Here is a 15,432-nt window from a genome sequence, read left to right as displayed (position 1 = left end):
GTTAACTAGGTTACCTAGGCAGGTTAGGGGAATTAGGCAAGTTATTGTATAAAAATGGTTTGCTCTGTAGACTATCAAAAAAATTGCTTAAAGGGGCTAATAATTTTGACCTTAAAATAGTGTTTAAAAAAACTGCTTTTATTCTAGCCGAAATAAAACAAATAAGACTTTCTCCAGAAGAAAAAATATTATCAGACATACTTTGAAAATGTTCTTGCTCTGCTAAACAACATTTAAAAATATTTAAAATATAAAAAAAAAATTAAGGGGCCCTAATAAGTCAGACTTCAACTGTATGTGCGTGAATTATATATAGTTAAAGAAACAAAAGAGTACGCTATTATTAAGTTTTTTGTTGGTTACAATTACTTTAGTAAATTAATATTCATTCATTCATCTTCTTTTCGGCTTAGTTCCTTTATTAAACAGGGGTCCCCACAGTGGAATGAACCACCAACTTACTCAGCATGTATGTCTTTGGACTCTGTGGGGAAAACCAAAGGATCCGGAAGAAACCCACACGAACACAAGGAGAACATGGACAGAACTGCACACAGAAATGCCAACTGACCTTCTTACTTTGAGGCGAACGTGCTACCCACTGCGCCACCGCGTCACCCTTTTATTTTATATATATATATATATATATATATATATATATATATATATATATATATATATATATATATATAGATTAATTACTTTATTTTTACGCTTCACAAAAAGAGAAAAAAATACATATTTATAAAATAAATAAACAAAACAATAGCATCAAAAATAGTAAATAGTTAATTTGATAATAGTAAAATATATTTTTTATATTTAAATAAAGGCTTTGAGGGGCAGCATGGTGGCGCAGTGGGTAGCACTGTCGCCTCACAGCAAGAAGGTCACTGGTTCGAGTCTCGGCTGGACCAGTTGGCATTTCTGTGGGGAGTTTGCATTTCTGTGGGGAGTTTGCATGTTCTCCCCATGTGTTTCCTCCCGGTGCTCCGGCTTCCTCCACAGTCCAGACATGCGATATAAGTAAATTGAATAAACTTAGTTGGCCGTGTATGAGTGTGTGTGAATGAGTGTGTATGGGTGTTTCCCAGTACTAATTTGTGGCTGGAAGGCCATCCCCTGCATGAAACACATGCTGGATTAGCTGGCAGTTCATTCCGCTGTGGAAACCCCTGATTAAAAGGGGATTAAGCTGATGAATGAAGGCTCGGTTAGGTTGCATTTGGATCCCTGGCAAATTATAAATCTTCCAAATTCCTCTCATAACTCCAGTAACTGCAAAGACTCCAGTATTTTGTGAACGGTGTCTAGCAATACAATAATACTGAGAGCGCTGCCAGAGAGCAAAGGGACATTACAGCAGGTGTACTTCAGTATGTCAAAGATGTGGGTTTTCTAGGACAAACACAATGCGTACGTACAGTACAACTCCCAGCCAGCGAAGCTTGAACTCAGGAAATCTCTGGATTACAGAGGTGAATGTGAAGCAGAGGAACAACAGCTCTAGTGGGACAGACGCCAGCATTTCATCAATCTCTGCCAGCGCAGGAAGCAGATCATATATGCAGGAGAATGAGATCCTGATAAAATAATAGCTGATAATGGGTCAGGGACAGGAGGTGCCAATCTTGTGGTTGGTGTGATAAAAAAAACACACCGTCAAGCCTAACTAGCAGATAAAATCATATCACATCAACAACAGACTCTGAGGCAGATATACAAACAAAAACACAGCAGGGCGTACACCAAACAGGAGCATTCTGGGAGATTTTTTTTACTTACACTCCATTAAATATGATAGTTTTTCATATCAGGACATTCATTTATTCATTCCTTTTCCTTCAGCTTAGTTCCTTTAATAATCAGGGGTCGCCACAGCGGAATGATCCACCAACTATTCCAGCATATGTTTTACACAGCAGATGCCTTTCCAGCTGTAACCCAATACTGGGAAACACTCATACACTTATTCAAACACACACACACACGCACACACACACACACACACACACACACACACACACACACACACACACACACACACACACACACACACACTATTCATTTATAGCACATGTTTTTGGACTTGTGGGGGGAAATCAGAGCACTGGGAGGAAATCTACGCCAACACGGTGAGAACATGCAAACTCCACACAGAAACGCTAACTGGCCCAGCCAGGACTCAAACCAGCGACCTTCTTGCTGTGAGGTGACAGTGCTAACCAATGAGCCGCCGTACCACTCCTCCATACCATCATTTATAAAAATAAAGAAAAATAAACCCACGATAGAAAAGCAATAGGTGACAAACTCAGAAGCTGTTTACAAGATGTTTTAGCTAAAAACAGAAACCTTGTTGAGCATTTTAACTGTTTGTTTACACGACAGCAGTATTTTTGTGATAATACAGAAAACTCTCTGTAATAATGTTCAATAGTAAAGTATACTGTAGCATTTCAAAGGAATATTTTAATGGCATGTTTGCCCCGAGCCCAACAATGAATTACTGTCATTTACTCTCTTAAATGTCATTTACTCACATCTTTAATGTGTCTTTCATGTGTGTGAAGTTTAATTATAAACTAATTTCGAGAGGATCACGTGCTTATGATTGCTTGCAGCCGGCCCCGCATTATTCAATTTATGATTCACCAATCAGACAATTCCTAAGCCACTATAAATACCCCAAGTTCCATATAACAGCCATCTTCGTTTTGAAGAATCCCCCCTTCCACCCCTACTCCTCCTCCTTTCCTAGATGGGTGGCACGGTGGCCCAGTGGTTAACACTGTTGCCTAACAGCAAGAACGTCACTGGTTCTAGTCCTTACAAAGCCAGCCGACGTTTCTGTGCGGAGTTTACACGTTCTCCCTGTGCTCACGTGGGTTTCCCCCGGGTTCTCCGGTTTTCTCCCACCGTCACAAAAACATGCAACCTTAATTGACTAATCCAAATCAGCATCATAGACATGCTCCTAGTAAATAGTTATCTCTTAAGAGAGTTGCTATGTTCATTAGCTACTACAGCAGGGGAGTTCTCGAGATCTACCTGAGCTCAAACTCCCCTCTCGCCTTGCAAACGGGAGGAAGCCCCGGTGTCGAGGATCTTATAAGATCAGGGCTCTCTCCCTGGACAGCATGCCAACCAAGCTTGATAATCAATCATCAGCTAAGTGTGAACGCTTGAAATGTGTATTTCTTTTCATTTCAAAGGGTGTAGATGAGTTTTCATTTTATGCAAAAACAAAAAGATTTATTTTAATTGTATTATTAATACTACTTATTTAATAAGATACATTTTTAAAAAAGCCAAACAATTAAATTTTCCAGCCATTTCAGACATGCATTCGTTCATTTTCCTTCAGTTTAGTCTCTTTTTCAGAGGTTGCCACAGCTGAATGAACTGCCAATGTTTTATACAGTGGATGCCCTTCCAGTCCAGTATGGGAAACCATTTCAGACACTTTATCTTAAAGGCTGATTTATTCTTCTGCGTTAAGTGATCGTCCACACTGGTCACAGCTATCAAGCTGACCAAGCCGCCCCTTGCGCTACGTGTCGTAGTCAGCCACGGTAACAGCTATGCAACAATGCGAAGGCTGCGCCAGAGCATACACGTACGCTTGACGCATAGGTATAAATCAGTGTTAAATCAAAGCACTATTTGAACCTTTTTTTTAACTTTTAAAAAAGATAAATGTTGGGTTTCACACAATAGATTTGTGTTGGGACAACTTGAAGGAATTGAGTTAGCTTATTAGTTTTTACAAATGTAAGTTTTACAAATGTAAGAACTGAAAATGATTGAAAAAACAATTTATTTGTCCCGCCAAAAAAATCACTGTAAAAAACGCAGGGCTCCACACAATCACTTCATGTTGTCCGAACACAAATCTATTAAGTTAACTTAATAGTTTTTACAAATGTATGTGTATTGAACATAAAACAATTAAGTTGTTGCAAAACAAACCCAAGAATTGTGTTGATTCAGATCATTTAATTAAGTAGTTTGAACAAGCAGCAAAAATCATTCATTTGAGTGACTAAAATTCAAACATTTTGAAAAGCTAATAACCTGACTCTTGCGGCTTGTATTAGCTTTTTTATATCTAGATTGCAAGGTTCTACTACTTATGCACAGCAACAGATCTATACAGTAATATGCCACAAACGGATATATGTGGCAAGCATGTGAACACACTAACCCAAAAACAAACAATACTGTATATTTTTAGAGACAACACTAATATCACTGCTATGTGAAAAGGTTTTGGCGTTAGGGTCAGGAATTCCTGCTTTACTGTTTGGTCTAGCCATCACTTGTTTCTCACAAGCAAAACATAATATAATGAAACGGCACTTTATCACAACAAAAAGTCAGATGATTTTAGACCAATATGTACTGCTTCAATTTAACAGAATCAGATACCAGCAAGCAAGCCAACATAATATATGATGCCTTGGAATTGTACCTTATATTAAAGCTATTTTATATCACTCTTATTTGGTTCCACTTCACATTAGAGATTTAAATTACTCTGGAGCAGAGTCAGAATTACGTTTCCATTAAAAAGTATTTTACCCCTTAATTTGAGCAATTGTACTTAATTATTTTATCGTACATATTGTTTTTATTATTAAATACATACATTTAACCAGTTACTTTAATCTATCAAAATCCTGTTACCAAAATAAATAAATAAATAAATAAAAGCATAGTTTGTATTACAAAATAGTACAAAGGAAATATAATGAAAATATAAATATAAATATAAATAATTTGTATGATTATTAGATATGTTTTAAAAAATAGATGGATGAAAATATTGCAAGAAAGCCCCCCCCAACAATGTATCTATGTATATATATATATATATATATATATATATATATATATATATATATATATATATATATATATATATATATATATATATATATATATATATAATGAATATAATATGATATAATATAATATAATATTTATTTATTTATTTAATTTCATAATTGCAGTTTTTTTGTTAAAATTCACTTTTTTGATCCAGAGTTTTAATCTTTTTTTATATATTTTTATTTATTATTTTTAATGTATTTATTTAATTTGATTTTGATTTAATTAAAAATATTTATTTGTTTATTTTTATTTATTTTTAATTTACTTTTTATTTATTTTATTTTGTTATTTTTTTATTTTATAGTATTTTTTTATTTTTTTTACTTTTTTATTTTATTTCATTTTACTTTACTATTTTGTTTTATTTTATTCCATTCATTTATTTTTATTTTATTGTTTTATCTACTTTTAATTTTATTTAATTAATTTATTTTAATTTACTTTTTATTTTATTTTATTTTGTTTTATTATGTTCTAGCAAGTACTATCCAGCGATCTAAATTTACAGCAGTTTGTTGTGTAACATTTACCAGAGAGACTGGTGGAATCATTCTCCAATTATCTGCAATTTTCCCAGCACATCTCAGCTGGAGGTTATTTAGTGCACATGAACAGCTCAGTCAGCTAAAGTGCACATAACTTCCCCTTACAGCAAAACAAACATGACAATCCATCACCAATAAAATGACAAAAACTAGCTTTCTCATAACACGTCCCATAACAAGCCCATGTTCGGTCAATAGGCTGAGACTAGAGACTATTATGGCTGTTTGACCACATGAGTGATTACACTATCCAATCAAATATATTTCTAACTGCTTTGGAAGTGGACACTCTAAATATGCAATAACTGTAGCACCATCCACTAATAAAACCCAGGTGTAATCGAGGCCTACTGTATGTGTCCAACAATGACTCCTCAAATGGTGAAAGGGAATGTGTTTTGACCGCGGCTGCTGCGCCGGATTAGATTCTATGAGGAGAGCTAATCCTATTAGTGAGGGCTTTATGTAAAGGGAGAGAGACACGCAGTGAATATTGTGGACGTATATGTGCTGTACATGATCCGGCGGGGTGTTTGTACTGTTCACACTTGTTGGAATCACAAAGGCACTGAAGGTCAAGCGCATGTATGGATCTATGGGGGCGCAGGAATGTGTGTAATCTTTCATGATTACATGTCATGCCCACTCTGTCATGCCCACTGAAGCAGCTCAGTCAAGACCCTTTCGGACAAATCATGACAACATGTGTGTTGATAGAGCCAACAGTGGCCTTGGATTGAGAGATCCATGATGCCATTGAAAAAAGTAGTGTTTGGAGGGGGAAAAAAAGAAAGGAGGATGGTGTATATACGGTTGAAGTCTGAATTATTAGCCCTCCTGAATTATTAGCTCCCCTGTTTTTTTTGTTTTTTTTGTTTTTTGTTTAATGGAAAGACGATTTCTTACAACACATTTCTAAACATATTAGTTTTAATCACAAATTTCTAATAGCTGATTTCTTTTATCTTTGCCATGATGAAAGTACAGAATATTTTAGATATTTTCCAAGGTACTATCTTAAAGAGACATTTAAATACATCACTATAGGTTAACTAAGCAAGTTAGGATAATTAGGCAAGTCATTAGCTATGTTTCCATCCAGGATGCAAATTAAATGTATGCACAAAACTGTAATATCGCATAAAAGTTGTGCGAATAAAGCAGTGTTTCCATCCAATGAGTTTTAAAGAGTTCACACTTAGCTGACGATTGATCATAAAGCTTGTTTGGCATGCTGTCCCTTGAGAGAGCCCTGGGCTCATAAGATCCTCGAGCCCGGGGGTCCCTCTCGTTTGCAGGGCGAGAGGGGAGTTTGAGCTCAGGTACACTGAAAAAAAATATTCAGAGATGACTCCTTGGATTTACTCATTTTTTTTTTTTACGTAAGGTGGTTGTAAACAATTTATTTGTGTTGAATTTAAACAAACAAATTAAGTTGAAAATTTTTAAACTTAATTTGTTTGTTTATATTCAACACAAATAAATTGTTTGCAACAGTTCTGCATGCAACCCTTTTTTCAGTGTAGATCTCGAGAACCCCCCTCTCCCCGGCTGCTTAAGGATTGCTATGAGGGTGTGCTGCTGGTGAAATTCGTCTATGGCGCTGATTTGGTTTAGTCAAGTTACTTGTGTCTCATGTTTTGAACTGTGGGAGGAAAGTGGAGGACACAGAGAAAACCCACGCGAGCACGGGGAGAACATTAACTCCAGACAGAAATGTCAACTGGCCGAGTAAAGATCTGAACTAGAGACATTCTTGCTGGGAGGCAACAGTGCTAGCCACTGGGCCGCCGTGCTGCCCTATAGAGGAAAAAGAGGAGGAGAGGGGGTGGAAGGGGGGATTCTTCAAGATGAAGATGACTAAGGTAAGATGCTTTGGTTATTTATACTAAGTTAGGAATCATCTATAATAACACTAATACTGAAATGGTTAAGGCAGGGGTCTCAAACTCAATTTACCTGGGGGCCGCAGGAGGCAAAGTCTGGGTGAGGCTGGGCCGCATAAGGGATTTCACAAAAAAAAAAGTCCTCAAATGTCATTATTAACAGTTTTAATTATTTCTTCTGAACATGAAGTGTCCTGAACATTAATAGAACATTGAGTGAAGATTATGAACAGTTCTTCTAACCATGGCATCTTTTGCCTACTTCTTGCTGCCAGAGACTTGACAGCGCTTCTTCTCACAAATCTGAAACACATTTGGCTTTAGAGCAGAAGCAGTTGAGACCCTCAGTATGGCTTGAAGATAATCATCATTAAGTCTAGACCTGTCTAGACTCACTCAAAACTTCCATTCCCTCTCCTAAAAAAAAGGCGTATATATGTATAAATAAAACACCCCCACCCCACTCCAGTCACATCAGTCTGTACCAGTCTGTATCTACCTATAATATATATATAAGATGCAGGCTGTAGCTAGGTAGGTGGCAGGCTGCAGATAGGTAGCTAAGTGGCAGGCAGGGGCGGGAACAGCTTACCTTGGTTCTGGCCGGCGCGAGTTCCCTCCTAACACTTCCCGCCCGTCACAGCGTCTAACAAAGGGGCGGGGTGCGTGGTGACGTCACCGGCACCCCCGCCCCTTTGTTTACACGGCGGGCGGGGAATGCCAGTGACCGCTGTGTACGGATAGAATCAGCGGAGCGGGGAGCGCTCTCTCTCCCCGCTCCGCTGATTCTGTCAGTGTACAGCGGTCGGCGCGGGCCACAAAATATTGCCGCGAGTTTGAGACCCCTGGGTTAAGGTGTTTTAGAATGTGTGCAGCCTGCTGGTATGTCCATTCATATATATTTTATGATCTCTTTCAACAAAATCACATGACTTTTTTAAAAAACTGGAATACTGGAATACTGAAATACTGGAATTTGTTCGGTAAAAGTGTTTCCATCGCAGTTTCCCATCTTTTCCTATCGAATAAAAAGTTTATCCTATTCAGTTATGCGCATCATCGCATTTCCATCAACCTTTTTTTATGTGCAAATCCAAAATGCACATAAAAATAGGTGGTTGGAAACATAGCTATTGTATAATGATGTTTGTTTTGTAGACAATGGAAAGAAATTGCTAAAGGGGGCAAAAAATATTGACCTTAAAATGGTTTTTAAAAAATTAAAAACTTTTTTGTTCTAGCCAAAATAAAACAAATATATATCTTTCTCCTATAAAATATTACAGGAAATACTGTGAAAAATTCTCTCCTCGGTTTAACATTATCTGGGAAATATTTGAAAAAGTAACAAAAGCAGGGCGATTAATTTTGACTTCAACTATAGATTTGACTAGATTTCAAACTCACCATAAATTGCAGTTCTCTTTATATGTGGATCCTGAGGGAAACCGGTGGCCATTTCTTTCACAAGAACCTGAAATAAACAACAGTGATTAGTTTTACGATGCTTGTTGGAAATATCCCAGCTAACAAATTTAGGCTCTAAAAACCTTCCCATTAAGTTCACATGAAATCAAGACCCCTTTTTCTCGCCCACTATGAAGACAACCTCAAAACATGTAATTCTGAGTGTGCCTACTACAGGTGAGTGTGCTTGACAAGCAACCTGTAGAAAACACACTCTCTCATCTCTCAGACATTTTAACCGACACTTACACCAGACACAATCTTAGAAGTGTGCTCCACACAGGTGAGTGGGCTTGACAAACCACCTGTAGAAACACTCTTCTCTTTCTCTTCAAAAAATAATAACACTCCCCCTTCAAATTCTCTGAGCAGTTCCTTTGTATAATAAGCACTTGTTGTGTGTATTGCCTCTTCTTTTAGAATCGCTTAAAGCCTCCTTAATTGTAAGTCGTTTGGAAAAAAAAAAGGGTCAACTAAACGACTAAATGTAAATGTAACAGTAGGTGTCCTAAATAGATACACACTAAACATCTGGATTAAAAGTTATTTCTTTTATTTATGCCTGATGTAGTCTGCAGTGCCCGCAGTGGAATGTTTCCTTGGCTTTCCTCTGCTTTCCCAGAGACTCTGCTGTCGTCATGCCTTGACGAACTTAATCAGAGATTGCCACATTGCCTGGCTTGAAATAGAGAGGCTGTCTTTCCTCTCCTCCTAATTTATCAACTACAAGCTACAGTTCGAAAGAGAAGCGAATGCAGGACGGCTAAATCACAGACACACAAATAATATCTCACCTTTACCTTAAACGTGTCAATAAAAATTAGTTAAAAGAGGAAATGTGTAGTTTCTGATTCACTAGAGGCATCAAGGAGGGTTACATAACAACAGTGGCCTGGCTAAACACAGGAGGCCAGGAGGGCTTTAAAGTTGTTTGGAAACAGAAGTCATTGTTTGGCTGGATACCCTGATGTAATAACCGACTCCATCTGGACTCAAAAAGCATAAAAATAACATGATTTATATATATATATATATATATATATATATATATATATATATATATATATATATATATATATATATATATATATATATATATATTTATATATATATATATATATATATATATATATATATATATATATATATATATATATATATATATATATATATATATATATATGTTATTATTGTTATGATTGTTATGTGTATGTATATATATATACAGCAAGGAGGTAACTGGTTCGAGCCTCGGCTGGGTCAGTTGGCGTTTCTGTGTGGAGTTTGCATGTTCTTCCTGTGTTCGCGTGAGTTTCCTTCGGGTGCTCCAGTTTTCCCCGCAGTCCAAAGACATGTGGTACAGGTGAATTAGGTAGGCTAAATTGTCCAAAGTGTATGAGTGTGAATAAGTGTATGGATGTTTCCCAGAGATGGGTTGCAGCTGGAAGGGCATCCGCTGTATGAAATGTATGCTGGATAAGTTGGCGGTTCATTCCGCTGTGGCAACCCCAGATTAATAAAGGGACTATGCCGAAAAGAAAATGAATGAATGAATACAGTTGAGTTCGAAATTATTAGCCCTTCCTCTTTTTCAAATATTTCCCAAATGATGTTTAACAGAGCAAGGATTTTTTTTACAGTATTTCCTATAATATTTTTTCATCTGGAGAAATTCTTATTTGTTTTATTTTGGCTAGAATAAAGGCAGTTTGTAATTTTTAAAGAACATTTTAGGGTCAGTATTAATAGTACTCTTCAGCAATATTTTTTTCGATAGTCTACAGAACAAACCATTGTTATACAATTACGCTAACCTGTCTAGTTAACCTAATGAACCTAGTTAAGCCTTTAAATGTCAGTTTAAGCTGAATACTAGTATCTTGGGAAATATCTACTAAAATATTATGTACTGTCATCGTGGCAAAGATAAAGGAAAATTGTTATTAAAAGTATTGTTTAGAAATGTGTTTAAAAAAAAAATTAAAATCTTCTTTCCGTTAAACAAAATTTGAGGAAAAAAATAAATAAAGGGGGGCTAATAATTATGACTATATATTTGAAGTCAGAAATATTAGCCCCCCTGATTTATTCCCCTGTTTATTTTTTCCCAATTTCTGTTTAATGGAGATAAGATTTTTTTAGCACATTTCTAAGCATAATAGTTTTAATAATTCATTTCTAATAACTGATTTATTTTATATTTGTTATGATGACAGTAAATAATATTTTACTAGATATTTATCAAGATACTTCTATACAGCTTAAAGTGATATTTAAAGACTTAACTCGGCTAATTGGGTAATTAGGCAGGATAGGGTAATTGTATTATTGTTTTTGTATTATTAATACAAGTTATTGTATAACGATGGTTTGTTCTGAAGAAAATCTGGAAAAAAATGCTTATAGGGGCTAAAAATTTTGACCTTAAAATGGTGTTTAAATAATTAAAAACTGCTTTTATTCTAGCCGAAATAAAACAAATAGACTTTCTCCAGAAAAACAAATATTATCAGACATACTGTGAAAATTTCCTTGGTGTGTTAAACATCATCTGGGAAATATGAAAAAAAAAAAAAAAAGTTAAAGGGGGACTAATAATTCTGACAACAACTGTATATATTTTAATTTGTTGTGACTGACAATTAGGATTATTCCACCCAATATTTCTTCTTTTATTTTTTAAACTCATCTTAAGTTAAAACATTGGTATTGGTTTTTCTAAAAATGACAAATGTATTGTATTGTATTGTATTGTATTGTATTGTATTGTATTGTATTGTATTGTATTGTAAATGTATTTTTGTACTCTAATTGACAACAATTTAGAAGAACAGTCATCAGTAGTTTGCAAAACAGAACACAATTACTCAAAAATACATAAATATATGTCATAAATCCAGAAATATTTTTTTCAACAGGCTTTGCTCTTAGTTGAAAATAAATGTACAGTACTTCCCTTACCATTACTGTTGTGTGCTTCACCAGGAGTCTATGGGGATTAACCAACTTGGAAATATGCTCAAAAATATTTGCTAAGAGGCAACAAACACATATTGCTATGAGCTATTAGATATGTCAGTGTCATTAACAAGCACACACACAATCTCGCACGAGTGCTTCCTTTCTGTCTGCCTGTGACTGTTCCAAAATAAGGACTAACTTGCAATAACTGATATAAACTTGGTCAAATATTGGGCTGCAAAGAGCAAAACTAGTTATAACTTGTCTATAATTTGGCAATGACCATGGAAATAAGTGGGGAAGTAATCAACGGTTCCCTGTGCTTTGTGTTGGGCTGTTCTTTGCTTCCACATTGTGCATTTAAAATCCATTAACGCACGGCAAGACGTTGATTATCCCACTTATTCCTGTGGTCATTTGTGAAGTGTTAGATAAATTAAATCCTGTTTTTTTGTGACCAGGCTTTTAGTTTTGTGTTTATACAATGGATCTGGTTGCCACAAGGTGTTTTATTTTATTTATTTATGTATTTATTTATTTATTTATTTACGCAGATTCCCTTCCAGCCTCAAACCAGTTCTGGGAAAAAGGTATTTATTTATTTATTATTATTTATTTATTATTATTTATTTATTGTTATTTTTTTAATTTATTAAATTTATTTTAATTTAAATGTAAGTATTTTTAAAATTTATAATATATAAATATATTTGAGTCAATAATTGTCACAATCATTTTGGACCTTTGCTTACTTTGCTTTCCTCTCTATATAATATTCTAAAATATATGATAGTTTCACATTTTTGAAAAATCATGCAAAGAACATGAAAAAAAACTTGTTTTGTTGTTTTCGGCACAATATTATATTTTACATTCTATTGGAATAATATTTATTATAATCATCATCCTAATAATATTAAATATAACATTTTGGCGCAATAGTAGAATATTTTTAGACTATATTTTAAAAAGTTGACTTTTTTCAAAATGTTATGCTGTACAGTAGTCTACAATAAAGTTAACTTGGACAAACAGGAGGCACAAACTCTCAGACTTTATTTGTTACTGTAAATGAAAGTTGTTTTACAGAAACCATGGCCCAGTCTGAGTAATGCTGAGCAATGATCCATGAAGTCATACCTGCCCTATAGACGTGATAGTTCCTCCTTTAGCAAACACACATTACACACATACCTGTTCTGATCCTTTTCTGCCCGCAGTCACCCTCTCCAGCCCCTTCCCTCGTCGTACATTACAGGCATTCTTTCTGCTGACCTCCATTCATTCCCTGTTCTGGCCTTTTTATGAGAATGCTATTGTTCCCTGACCATTATTAGTTTCACGACTGAACATTTTACACCTCGGTGAAACTACACATCCCCATTAAGGACAAAGATGCAAGAAAGTCAAGGAAAACATTAACAGGGAAGAATGCAGTTTTCCATTATGTTTTTACAAAATAACTAACCTTTTCTTAATACTTAGTGCAGACTTTAAACATTGGCTGTGGGCCAAGACTGCATACCGTTGGATTTGTTTTGGCTTTTCATCTCGATCAAAAAGACTAATCTCACACTACAGATTCTTTCTGTAGGTAAATATGTGTGTTTTGTCTTGGAAAAAAATGAAAACATGGTTGAGATTAAAAGGGATAGTTCACTTTAAAGGTTTAAGAAACCCTTAAGGTACATTTTTTGAGATTTTATCAGATTTGTTTGTGTTGAGCATCAGTTCAAACATTGTTAGCTTTATTCGTGGGGAAAACTGGATAATTGGGAGCTTTTGTCAGCTAATTTCAGCTTGCGGGTTTAAAATAAGTTTTGGGGCGGGATAAAAATCATGGATGTAGCATGAATCTGCTATTAAAGTGATGACGTGCCGATTTCTCATTATTATCCAAAGCTGAGCTTTCTAATCCTATGAGAAGACCCTTCTTCTTAATTATTCATGAGAGCACATGCTTTCCAATGGCAAGGCAGACCTGACAAGCTTTGAGACCCAATGACTGGGTGAGACCGCGTCCACGCATGGCACAGTATTTAGCTGTTCATGAAGGGTTGTATGCGTTTTTTTCCATGATCCACAGGGTTTGTTGCATGTTTTTCTCCGCAATGCTGTCAGGGACGAAACAGCAAAGCTGTTGGTTTGCAGCAAGCATTTTTGTCGAGAGAGCTGTATGAGGATTGGAGAACGGCGGACTTTGTCTTTTATTAGTTGAGTTTGTTACCATTCAGACACACCGCCGTGCTGCTGTGTTCACACATGTTTAAAAGCCTACAGATTACCAGCAGGGCTAATGGTTGAAATAGATAGGGCAAGACACCTGCTGCACTGCTATCCACTGTGTCTGCATTCAGACTCTGGGATTGAGGAGGAGAGAAGTCCTTCTCATTTATAGTGTTTATATAAACATGATTATCTTTATAATGATATAACAAATTGTGGTTATGTGTATATAAAAATACGAATAACATTTCTTTGCATTTTTAACTTTGTAAACAATAAAACCATGTGTCTCCTCACGGTTTGTGTCTCATTTTGTGAGCTAACTGACAACAATTGTTTCGCTCCTCTCTCCCCCTGCTCTGCTGGCCACGCCCACTCCTCCCTCATCTCGCAGAGCTCTGCGCCCATCTCGGAGCATTTTTTGAAAAATTGGTAGACTTGAACTGAAAGAGGGGGGCTTCTTGACCCTATAACATTCTGTCAGTGTGGGGTCATCTGACAATCCAAATTCACAAAAACATCCAGTTTCATACAACTTGACTAATGCACAACATTTCAAATCTTCTTAATTCATAATTTACTGATATTTATGTAAGCCCTAGATATGATCATGAGAGAAGTTGCAAAGTCATTTGAGTCAAGCCTTATGATTAAATCAGTTCATCCAAATAACAAATCATTTTTGGTTTTCAAGTAATGTGAGTTTAATCAGCAGCCATGTTTTCAAAGTCTCTGAGCAGCTACATTATTAGAGGAAATACTGAAATCTAACAGAAAATGCTGGCCTAAATCACGTTTAAATAAAGTGATTTAATCTCACCCAAAAGTAATTGATTAAATTTGTTCAATATCATCAAAAATATATATTTATTCATTCATTTGTTCATTCTGCTGTGGCTACCCCTGATTAATAAAGGGACTAATCCGAAAAGAAAATGAATGAATGAATATATATATATATATATATATATATATATATATATATATATATATATATATATATATATATATATATATATATATATATATATTTACTCAGCCTGGTGCTGTTCTAATGTCTTATGTCCATATTTTTTTCATTCTTTCATTCATGCATTCATTTGTCTTTGGATTAGTCTCTATTTCAGAAGTCACCACAGTAGAATGAACCGCCAATTATTCTGTGATAGGTCACTCATTCACACACATACACTACGGCCAATTTAGTTTATTCAATTCCCCTATAGAACTTTGGACTGTGGGGAAACCAAGAAGCCAAGAGGAAACAAGGGCAATACTGGGAGAACATGCAAACTCCACACAGAAATGCCAACTGGACCAGCCAGGACTAGAACCAGTGACCTTCTTGCTGTGAGGCAACAGTGCTAACCACTGAGCCACCATGTCGCCCCCTAAGTGAAGTTTCACAAACTAATTTTGAGAGGAGTACGTGATAAAATAGACTGCAGCTG

At 35.6% G+C, this 15,432-nt stretch overlaps 2 protein-coding genes across 2 annotated transcripts in view; one reads left to right on the top strand and one right to left on the bottom strand.

Annotated features, from left to right (window-relative positions):
* trioa (trio Rho guanine nucleotide exchange factor a) overlaps positions 1–15,432 on the top strand; it is a 784,286-nt gene that overhangs the window by 251,263 nt on the left and 517,591 nt on the right. The window lies entirely within an intron of this gene.
* tinagl1 (tubulointerstitial nephritis antigen-like 1) overlaps positions 1–15,432 on the bottom strand; it is a 61,504-nt gene that overhangs the window by 34,481 nt on the left and 11,591 nt on the right. Inside the window, 1 exon segment of the mRNA NM_001044977.2 lies at positions 8,735–8,801. Coding sequence (NP_001038442.2) covers positions 8,735–8,801 — 67 coding nt within the window.

The sequence above is a fragment of the Danio rerio genome, chromosome 19 (assembly GCF_049306965.1).
Source record: "Danio rerio strain Tuebingen ecotype United States chromosome 19, GRCz12tu, whole genome shotgun sequence".
In the NCBI taxonomy this organism is placed as follows: domain Eukaryota; kingdom Metazoa; phylum Chordata; class Actinopteri; order Cypriniformes; family Danionidae; genus Danio; species Danio rerio.
Note: the sequence above shows the minus strand (reverse complement) of the source record. Positions and strands in the feature narration are given on the sequence as shown.